We start from the raw sequence: 11,842 nt of genomic DNA on the forward strand, positions 1-11,842 counted from the left end.
GATACTGGATCATATGAGTCAAGGCAGCGTCGAACCTCTCCGTCTTCTCGCGGTGGTTCAAAATCTTGGGCATCCGTTGCGCACACAAGAACCGATAACCTAGATGTTCATGAATTATGGTGTGAACCGAACCGTGATTGATGTTCACATGCTCTGCTAGTTCATCGATGCATATCCTCCGTTCTTGTCTAATCAGCTCACCAACCTATGCAATTGTGTGGGGGGTGATTGCACGGTGGCTTTGGCCCGGTCTTGGATCGGCTTTGCAACTTTCACGTCCTTATTTGGACCGTTTGCTCCAACGTTTCACAGTGGCCAATGCAATACAATGCTCAACGTCCACGGCAGACATACGATGACTAATTTCCTTTTGGGAAACACCTTCAGCTGTCATAAACCTCACGACACCACGCTGTTCAACTTTTGGAGTGTCCATTATGTCACGCAACCATGTTCAACCAAGTGCATTAGAGCATCAAGGAACATTTATCCTCACACCTGCATGTCACTTTTGTAAATGAGATGTCTGTGTGCTACGCGCATGCCTCGCAGACAATGAACCGAACCATTACTGCGCGGGCTTTGTTGGCTCACTTTCATTTGACTCGCCCTCGTACATTACAAATGCTAAAATACAATGGAACATACAAATGCGAAGATACAGCTTTATAAAGGGCAATAAAAGTGTCCCTGGAAACGAACTTCATCGCAGGTATACACAAACCCTCGCAACAAGTTATTTAAATATACGTATAAGCCTCCAATAAATCTACTTTTCTAAGAGAAAGTCACTTTATATAATGCGTCAAACAAGGCAAATAAATATGTTGCGCAGTTACAGATTCACACATCACAAAATCCCAAGTCCCCCCCCCCCCCGCCCACCCCCTTCGTATCCCCCCGATCTATATATCGTGCGTTACGGAAGGCGGCTCCGTCTTCTTCCAGTTGAAGGGGGCGGCGTAGGTTATGTGGCTGATGAGGAAGGCGTGAAATGCTTTCATGACGTTGTCCTCTTTCAGTCCGTCCCTTTTGCTGGCGACCCGTGATATGGCCATGGTGAAGTTGAGGGTGCTCTTTGTGATGTGTTTTAGTGCCTCCGCGTTGTCATTGCTGTAAGCCCCAATGACCATGCCCAGGACCTTGATTGTGTTACACCTGGGGATGTTTCCTCCGTCCCTGGTGTGCAGGTCAACGGGGAGGGAGCTAAGGGGCTGTCTCAGCCTGGGGCCTTGTTTGCACAGAAGGAGCTCCGATTTGCTGGGGGAGAGCTTCAGTCCCGTGTTTGCAAGAAAAGCTTCCGTGGTGTCCAGCGCTTGCTGTAGGTTCTGCTCCAGAGTGCCTAGCGGGCCGCTCGTGGACCAAATGGTGATGTCGTCGGCGCAAATCACGTGCCCTACCCCAGGGACTTTCGAGAGTTTGTTTGCGAGATGCTAGTGTTTCTAGGGAGGCTGAAGAACGCCGGTCGCGCAGTCGATAAGAGCAGAATGAGTGGATAAAAAGTCCAATCCAAGGATAACGTCGTGAGGGCAGTTGTCGATTACAGCAAAGAGAACGGAAGGAGGGCGGCCGCCTCTAATTAAACGCGCAGTACACATTCCAAGATCAACCAGCACGCCGCCGTCGGCCACACGAAGCACTCGGGCAGTTGCTGAGGTGAGCACCTCTTTTAAACGTCTACGTAGGGCTAGCAGTCATCACTGATACGTGGGCTCCAGTGACGACGAGTGCTTGGGCAGGTACGCCGTCTATTTTAACGTGTATTACACTTCTCCTTGGGGGCACAGACAGAGGATTTGCTGCGGTAGTAGGTAATGCAGCACCACCTCTGAGGACTGCATTTCTTAGTTTCCCGAAAGGGTGCGGCCAAAAGCCACAGGGAACGAAAGGCGACGTGGCTGCGGCGAACGGGAAGACGGACGACGTATTTGCGGTGAACGAGACTGGTGGCCGCGCGGCGATGGTCAGCGGCTGTACCACGTTTTCCTAGCAGTGTTGTCGGCGCTGTTAGACACGACTGTAGGTGAAACATTGCAGGCATTTCCATTAATACGATTCATTCTGGTCGGCGTGCGAGGTGTTGAGGGCCACGAGTTGCGACAGTATCGGGCGACATGACCAATGCGGCGACAGGTGAAACATATCGGCTGGTCGTCCGCAGTTCTCCACTCAGTCGGGTTGCAATAACGCGGAGAGAAACGTCGGGGTTGAGCGAAAATAATAGAAGGGCGTTCGTTAGCTCTGGGATTGGCGACAGCACTTAAAGAGTGTAAATCACTGTTTTCAAGTTCCTGGCGAACGATGCCTTGTACGAGAGGAACGGAAAAAGTGGTAGCATCAGGGCTACGCGAACAGAAAGCTGCGGGCGCCATCGCATCTAGTTCACGTCGAAAGATTCGCAACACGTCCTCTGACGGCGATGCATGCTGCTGTGCAGGATTATCTTCACACGTCGACGTTGTGACATTATTGGGGAGTCGGGCGAAAGGTTGCAAGACGCGTCGGCTTGGGGCCTGCTCGAATTGTCGGCACTCTTTAATGATTGCATCAACTGTAGAGCAGCTTTTGCACATGAGCAGATTAAACGCGTCGTCAGCAATGCCACTGAGCACGTTCCCGACCTTCTCAGCTTCTGTCATGTCGTGATCAGCTTTACGACAAAGTGCCAGCACATCCTGGATGTACGAGACATAGGACTCCGTGGGGGATTCGGCCCGGGAGGCCATTTCCTGCTTTGCGGCAATTTTACAGTCGGCTGGTTTGCCAAACAACTCTGTCAGCTTCTCTTAGCATTGGTCCCAGCTGGTTAGCTCCTCTTCGTAATTTTCGTACCACACCTTTGCCGTGCCCGACGCTTGATGGCTGCTCCACGAAAGCGCGTAGGCAGCGAGGAACAATTTTCAGCGTTGGCATGCACCAGCGCGCCCCACATCTCGAAGGCCACACATGGACTTCGCGGTGGCGTCGCTAGATGGCGCAGTGTGTGCACGAGCCCGGCTTCTGCACGCCCTTTCTGCATAATGCGTTTCGGTGGTGACAATACGGTGTATCGCTACACTGCTTTAATGCCAATCGCATTAACGTCGACATTCATAGTGAGATGGGTTCTGCCAGAAATTTTCTTTAGGCAAGATCGGCTGACGTCCACCTAAAGTGGGCGAAGTAGCCAAACAAAGTTTTTAAAAGGGTTTTATAAATTAATACGGCCGTTAATATTACGCTGCCTTCGCACTCATGATTAAGATAAAGATCTTTAAACTGAGAAATAGACAAAAAAAACCGACGCGATCGGACCCATGACCACCACATGAAGCATCATGCGACCTATGTGTTTAGCCACGGCGGTGGCCGTTGTCTCCTCCGCTTACTTGGCTGACCAAATATCTTGATAGATTCAACTCTCTTTATCGTAATAGGTCATGTGACATCTAGATTGCGTTTCCTTTAATCCTTTACTTCAATAAGTGACGCCCCCCTTCTTGGCTTGCATGGCGCATTGTGCTGCCAGCTTTCGCCGTTAATGCTGATCACAAGAACACACGTCTCAAGAATACATTGTTGCGCCAAAAAAGGAAAATAAAGACTTGGGAAGGAAGAGTACGAAAAGACAGATTGAGCGCTGATCAGATTCAGCGCTCAATCTGTCTTTTCGTACTCTTCCTTCCCAAGTCTTTATTTTCCTTTTTTGGCGCAAAAATGTATTCTTTAGATCCCAACCAACTCGCCCAGCAACAAGTTCTACTCAACACACGTCTCCTTGAAACGAAGAGTCACACAGCGACTAAATAAGTCAGCTAGCGCCGCTGGTCACGCATGTATCAGTAATCTAACCCATGTGAGTGAGTGAAACGACTTTATTAGGCCCGCAATAGACGCGAGTAAACTCAACGTCACGCCAACCAATAAGCCACGGCTATTGACCTAGTTATGTGGTGTTCCTTCGTTAAAGAAAAAACAGAAGAAAAAAAAACGCTCAGAACGCCATGACTTCGACTACATGTTTTATAAATATCTGTCAATGATGATCACGTCTCGTTTTCTCACTTTTCGAGAAGAAGAAGAAGAATGCCCTCGGTTACCTCTGCTCTACGTACGCCTTCAATATTCCAGAGAATTTGTCTTCACTCATTATTGATGTTGCTTTGAATAGCTTCACAAGTCCACGTTCTTGAGCGCGAGAAATGATGAAAAACGAGGCATCACATCTTCCCTTTTGTTCGCTTGTTTTTTCTTCGCCGAAATTTATTCTTTCATTCATTTCAGCTTTATTTAAAAAAAAGACATTTCTGGTAGGGATACCTCGGCAAAAAGCTATTTTTTGAGCAAATTTTGTGCGCCTTCAGCAGTTGGTTGGCAGCTAGCAGATTTTGTTAAATTTCGTTGACATTTAAACACCTGCGATTAGACAAAAAAAATTTACCCATACACGCAAAACAGAAACAAAGGCATCTGCATTATTTTAACTATAAGTGAAGCGACAGCAGAAGATGACGCTTATTAAATCTTGCTGAAGTAATACCCTACGGAATGACGGCACAAATATCCCCACACTCCTAATATATCGCTTTGACTCACTGCTTTCCATTACTTTTCAGCACAGTAATAGGTTGCGTAAAAAAACGATGAAATAGCACTCTTCTACTGCTGTGGCAGCACTTATTTTTGGTGTTTTGTCGACGCTTGTTGACTGTCCCGCAATTTCTTGTGCCATCAGCGGTGTGTGTGTCTTTGACTTTCTTCTCTCTGCTTCTTTAGGAATGGTTAAACCAAGAATTTTCCTTACTTAAGCGTCGGTCCTTTGTTTGACGAGCTGATAGATCGATACTTTCCCTTTGCCGTTACCTCTGGCTTATGTCTGCGTTTCCAGAGAAGGGAATTAATGGGAACACAAAGGCACTGCCGTTCAATTTTCCTTTGTTTGCTTTGAGCATACTTTTGGCCGTTATCTTTACCATGACAGTGACAAAAAGACGAATGACTGCGCACCTTATACGGGAAAATACAAGCTTCAGTATACTTTTCTAGAGGGATCAAGCGATGCGTGGCAGCAGTCATTTTCTATATCGACGCACGCTTGTGCCATCTAGTGGAGGTCACGGGCTGTTTCCTTCAAAGCAAGTGGTGCTATAATGGCAGGCCATCATTAATCGCGCAATTCTCTCGGCCGAGAAGACAGCCGCTGCAGTGAGCCGTAAGTCCCACAAGGCGATAAGGCGCATCCTCGCTTTGCGTATTGGCCACTGTTGGGCGCCTTTGAATGCGTAGTGAACGCTGTTTTGTCCACGCGTTTCACTTCTTATCAGTGGCTTTTCCGTTCTTTTCTACCAGCTTCCAACTACCCGAGCATGGAGCGGGAAACCAGGTACAACTTGTTAACCTCCCTGCTTTTCTTTCTCTTTCTTTCCAGGCTCAACCTCATTGGAGTAGTATCGTTCATAAAAGGGAGCCTTGAAGGTCACTTAGCACGATAAGCGATGGTCAGTCCATCTGGTGACGCATGCACGAAGCTCGTCGTTTCAACTAGTGGCCTGCAATAGACGGCGCAAAAGCTCTTCTGAGCCCATCGCTCACGCGCTCAGAAGAAGTTTCGATCCACGTGCTTTACGCAGCTCAGCTTCATCTTCATCATCATCATCATCATCAGCCGGGTTACGCCCACTGCAGGGCAAAGGCCTCTCCCATACTTCTCCAACAACCCCGGTCATGTACTAATTGTGGCCATGCCATGCCTGCAAACTTCTTAATCTCATCTACCCACCTAACTTTCTGCCGCCCCCTGCTACGCTTCCCTTCCCTTGGGATCCAGTCCGTAACCCTTAATGACCGTCGGTTATCTTCCCTCCTCATTACATGTCCTGCCCATGCCCATTTCTTTTTCTTGATTTCAACTAAGATGTCATTAACTCGCGTTTGTTCCCTCACCCAATCTGCTCTTTTCTTATCCCTTAGCGTTACACCTATCATTCTTCTGACAGCTCAGCTCAGCTTGGAGCTCTACAAATCGCCAGTACAAATGATGTATGCGATGTATTCTCTCTCATTGGTTCTCTCAGAATGAAATGTAGGGCACCTTGAAGGAAAACTCTCCAATGCTTACCCTTAACTAAGAAGTAAGCACTCGATGAGAGCACTTTGCGCATACCAGCGTTCAGATGTTTATATAAACAGGTGCAGGAGCTTGTCGTTACTAACTCCAGTCACCCAAGTCGAGAAGTGCCTATCCGGCGTGTACAAATTAAATACGATGGATATTAAATAACCCAACCTAATCCACAAGCATAGTCGAAAAAAGTTACCAGAGCTCAGGTACGAACGAGGCGCACAGACACTTCCCGACGGCGGAAGCCTGCAGGGTAGGGTAGGCTACTGCGGCAGCATGCAGGTGCATTCATATCAAAGGCGCTTTTGCCGCGCTTCAACCTGGATCCCAAGGGTAGGGAAGCGTAGCAGGGGGCGGCAGAAAGTTAGGTGGGCGGATGAGATTAAGAAGATTGCAGGGACGGCATGGCCACAATTAGTACATGACCGGGGTTGTTGGAGAAGTATGGGAGAGGCCTTTGCCCTGCAGTGGGCGTAACCAGGCTGATGATGATGATGATGATGATGATGATGATGATGATGAACCTTCATCATTTTATTAAGCGAACTTTAGATTTTCTAGGAGGAGGAGAAGGAAACAACTTTATTTCGTCAATTTAGCTTATTGAAGGGTGGCTACCAGGCATTGCCTAACAACCACCTCCACGGAATTCCGAGGAACGAGCCTTTCGTTCGTTATGTTACGATAGAAAATTATTTGTTGCTCCGAACGTGATTAGATTTTGCTTAGCGTGTACAGTTCATAGATCGCCTGCACTTAAGCTGTGTTGGGGCCTTTCTTTTACATTATTATTTTGTTTTCTGGTGAAATAATTTTGCCTTCATTTCACTGAAATTTCACTCATTCCTGCTTCTCATTTCGCAATCGTATTTCGCAATCGCATATAGGCTCTTTATGACCAGCTTGGCATGCGTGAAAAAAGTTAATTCGCGCCGAAGTAAAGCGATTAACAGCACATATTAATGGACTAAAAACGGATGCCAGAATCAGGCCACGTGCACGCAGAAAATTATAAATTAGCAAAGCCGCTTTCTACACAAACAACGTGCATCGTCGGTTGCTTCATATAGAAAACTCCTGGTTGGTCGCGTCTCTTCTGTAAGGGCTATATCCTGAACAGATGAAAAATTTCACGTTCGAAGGTAAACAGAAAACACACTTATTACTTTGCAACGTGCCTCTGTGTACGGCATGCAGGACTTGCGCAAAATAATTGCGTAAACATCTTGGCTTAATTGGCATCTTGGCTTGCAATTCAGCTTAACTGAATTCGACAAGTTGGCTCTTCAGTTGCGAGTTGAAAAACTGCGCAGTCATAATTTCTAAATGCATTTTTGTCATCGTACATGTCTACATCCGTGCTTTTCCTTTTTTTTGCCGTTAATGTCGACCGTTTTATTCCACATAGGGTTAAATCAGGTAAATGGGGAACATGGTGCCAGACATTCCTAGTTTTGGCTGAAAAGACACGTTTTCGTAAATATGCATTTCCGGGATCCCTTTGTACGTGAGATTACGTGATTACTATTCGCACCATTGCTACAGAAGCCGAGCAGCGCGCTTTCACGCACTGCCTGCGTCACTCAAGCGGTTCCTGTGCGCGTGACGGCTCTTGTCAACCGGTGCCCGCGCAGATGAGCAATAACTATTGCACCGTGCGTCTGTTACAAAGGTGGTTAATCTTCTGATCTCGCGAAAAGAAAAAAGAAAGAACTGGCAAACGAACGCCACGAGAAGCGCACACGTCTTCGTAGCTTTGCTGGCTTTGCTACAAGCAATACTAAAGTTTGCACGGGATGATCACAACACTTCGCGATACGAAGAAATAGAGGCGTCAAAGAGTGACTACGGGCACCGCAGGACAATATTCAGCACCTTTTTTTTCTTCTTCTTTGAGCCTAGGCTGTCATCAGCGAGGGCTATAACATCGCTTTTGTGATGCTGCTGGTGTGAGATTTCCAACCCCTGTTTTCTCACAGCACTGACTCAGCTAAGTTTAAAGTATTCACCGCTTCAGCATCTATACTCAAACAGGTGACGCGGGAATGTAGCGGCGAGCATCAACAGCTCGGGGTATGACCACCATTTTGTTACTTAGTGATGAAATATAGTTCGTCGCAGCACAATCTCGGAACTTTGCTGTTATGACCTTGGCTGTTCAACTTCACCGTTACGTCCTATACTCCATCTCACAAGACGTGGGTTCGTATCCCACCTGCGGCCAATTGTTTTTAATGCCCTTTGATTGCCATTAATTTATTATTTCTTTAATGCAATTGGCAAGTGCAAGTAATTTCCCCTATGTAGCCTTTGGTGTCTTTGTTGGATGGCATATTACGAAATTATTAATAAAAATCAGGCCTCTCGGTATCTTTTCATGTCGTTGATTACATTACGAGGGTCTCGAATGCGGCAACATTGATGCCTTCGGGCAGCATGTGTGCGTTTATCGACCACTTACGTCACCGAAAATAGATCACGTACTCGGGACACCTTCGGTAGAAAGGGTGTTCCACATCTGCCGCCTAGGCTTGTGGGTGGTGGTGCTGGCTAACAATCCCAGTGTTAGGTATAGAATAGAAACATAAATACCCCAGAAAGCGGATGGGAAAGCGGCGCCGCGGTAGCTAAATTGGTAAGAGCATCGCACGCGTAATGTGAAGACGTTGGTTCGTGTCCAGTATGCAGCCAGTTGTTTCTTAATCCAATTTGATTTCCATTAGTTTATCATTTCCTTTATTTCTACTAGTAAGTACAAGTAATTATGTACTACACACACACACACACACACATATATATATATATATATATATATATATATACGCGAAGGTTGATTCGCAGTAGGGGATTTAAGTTTTACATGCAAAGCTGCTGTACCGTTGCCCTGTGACCGCTGATCACTCTTGGGGAGAATGAACGGTCTCTTTCATAAACATTATTTTCACGCACACTTCTTTTCCGACCATGAGTATTGATTTGCGGCTTCATACACTGTGCATGCAAAAACAGCTTATCGAGAATGCAAGCGCGATATGCCGCATCCTTTTGTTCCAGCCCATATATTCATGATAGCCACTTTCTATGTTAGCAACGTCAGGACAGTGCCGCGCGGGTGTACGGGTGTGCGTAATCCAGTGTAGTCAGTGATTGAGCACAGCTATTAAATGGATGAGTTTCATTACGGGAACGTTGGCCAACGGCCAGTACGGCACAAGACGTGCAATAATTAATCGCGACGCGGGTCACGCTTTGAGCCCCTGCATGCTTCATGAGCGCCGCAGGAATGTTTGGAATAATTCTGTGCTGCGTTCTCACAGCAGGCTTGCTTTCGCCGTACAGCGAACGTGTCCTGGCGATATCGAAGAAGCCTCGAAACACAAATGACCTACAAATTAGTGTTCTGTATTCATAAATAACATTATTTGGTGTGCGAATTGTGTGGTGTGAAGATGCGCCACTTCGAACTATATGTGAATTCCGTGGTAGTAATTTCAGAGCTATATTTACCTTAGCTATCTTTACCAGCGCGCACCCCGGCGATAGTATCGCCATCATGGTGCACGCTGATTGACTGGTTGAGCAAAATCGGATGACGTAGCTCATCCGATTTTGCTAAAACAGCCAATCAGTGAGCGCAGATGGTGAAGGCGTGGCCGAGGCTATAGTATCACCGAAGTGGATCATTTTAGAATACGGCCCCATGTCTTGTGTTCATATACGAGATGTTTCAGGCTACGTGTGCCAAGTCTTTATAAGATTTACGTGCGCACCACGATAATGCAACCAACTTCACATCGTTCACTGTGTCTCAAGGTATTTTTACTATGAAACTTAGGCCAATAAACAACCGCAGTTGGTTGACCTAGTTTGAGTGAGTGAGTGAATAAACTTTTATTTGGTCCAGCAAAGCGCGATAAAACGCGCACCCGGCTAATCCCACGACGGGACTGACAGACCTAGTCTGCCGGCCCGATCGCGGGCGCGCTGGACGGCCAGGATTTGGTCCTCAAAGACGGGACTTCGCCGGAGCGCGTCTCACTCTTCCTTGGTGAACTTCGGGCCCAGCGACTCGCACTCCCAGAGCATATGAGGCAACGTAGCTACCTCACCACAGGCCACGCAAGAACAATTCGAATAAATCTCAGGATATATACTATTAAGGGACGCCGGATTTGGGTAGGAGTTCGTTTGCAGAAGTCTTAGTGTGACCGCCTGAGGCCTGCTTAGCTTGGAGTGAGGCGGGGGGAAAACCCTTCTCTCTAAGTAAAAGAGTTTAGTGATTTCGTTGTGTGTGAGAGGAGCGTCTCTGTGTCCGGTGAGAGAGTCGCCCGATCCGAGGGCAGCGCGGTCGGTAAAGCCACACGCAGCCTCGTGGGCAGACTCGTTGAGGTTCAGAGGAACCCCCTCAATCGCCCCGACGTGTGCAGGGAACCAAAGGATCGAGTGCATGGAGGTGTTGCCGTGTTTGGCGCCTTTCAGAGTTTGAACTACCTGCCGGGCTACCCGGCCTTTCTGGAATGCCCTGATGGCGGCTTTCGAATCGCTATACACCCTGTCTCTCCGACCTTTTCTTTCTTCCTTATTATTTTCATTATCTTTACCTATTTATTTATTTAATATTTTTATTTTTCCTTTATATTTGCCCCACTATAACGTATCTCTCTCCGACCGTCTTGCATGGCGAGTGCAATGGCCACTTGCTCGGCCACCTCTGGGTTCGTCGTCCGGACGGAAGCACAGTTGATGACTTTGCCCAGCGTGTCAACGACGGAAACCGCAAAAGCCTTGCCGTCTCGGTATGCAGCTGCGTCCACGAAACTTGCTGCGATTTTGTCCTTGTTTATTTGCTTGAGTATATTCGATGCCTTGCGACGACCTGCGTTGTGAAAAGGATGAACGTTGCGGGGCAAAGGGGCGACCACGACCTTCTCCCCTATTTCTCTGGGGATTTGGGTGTCTTCAGCCAAGTTCTTGGTGGGTGCGAGTCCGATCTCCTCGAGGATACGCCTGCCGGCCGGCGTGGTGGACAGCCGAGTTAGCTGGGCCCGTTCCTGAGCCTCGGCTATCTTCTCCATGGTGTTGTGTATGCCGAGCCGGAGGAGGTCCTCTGTATGCGTTCTGACGGGCAGCCCGAGGGCTCTCTTGAAGAATTTTCTAATGAGGGCATTAAGCTTTTCCCGCTCGGCTGTGAGCCAGTTGTGCATGGCCACCGTGTAGGTGAAGTGACACAGCACAAAGGCGTTGATGAGCCAAAGCAGGTTGTCCTCCTTGAGGCCACGATGTCAGTACGTGACCCTTCGGACGAGGCGAAAAGCATTGTCGGTTTTCGCAATTATCTTGCGTAACGCAGTGCCGTTGCCGCCGCGTGATTCGATGAACATACCCAAGACTCTGATGGTGTCGACCCTGGGTATCGGGTCACCGCTGCGAGTGAACAGGTGAATGTCACTTTCCAAGACCGGTTTGCAGCCCTTGGGTCTGCCGCCTTTTTCTTTTCTATAAAGCAGAAGCTCAGATTTGGTCGGGGAGCATCTGAGTCCGGTGAGTAGCAGGTACTGCTCCGTGACGTCTACTGCCTCTTGCATGGCGCTTTCCACTTGCCCTTCGCTACCGCCGGTGCACCAGATGGTGATGTCTGCGTAGATGGTGTGTTTGATACCTTCAACTTGGGCCAGATTCCGTGAGAGGCCGATTGAAAGTATTGCTTTAAACTAGGGGCGGGCAAATAGTGATTTTTGAGAC

General features: G+C 47.9%; 1 protein-coding gene across 1 annotated transcript; it reads right to left on the reverse strand.

Annotated features, from left to right (window-relative positions):
• Window positions 1-905: 905 nt before the first annotated feature.
• On the reverse strand, window positions 906-11,355 carry LOC142590545 (uncharacterized). The gene is made up of 3 exons (XM_075702790.1): window positions 10,770-11,355; window positions 10,352-10,665; window positions 906-1,328 (listed from the first exon to the last, which is right to left on the reverse strand). The coding sequence occupies exons 1-3, from the start codon at window positions 11,302-11,304 to the stop codon at window positions 906-908; spliced, it is 1,272 nt and encodes a 423-aa protein (XP_075558905.1). The 5' UTR covers window positions 11,305-11,355.
• Window positions 11,356-11,842: the final 487 nt, after the last annotated feature.

The sequence above is a fragment of the Dermacentor variabilis genome, chromosome 1 (genome assembly GCF_050947875.1).
Source record: "Dermacentor variabilis isolate Ectoservices chromosome 1, ASM5094787v1, whole genome shotgun sequence".
NCBI classification, from domain to species: Eukaryota; Metazoa; Arthropoda; class Arachnida; order Ixodida; family Ixodidae; genus Dermacentor; species Dermacentor variabilis.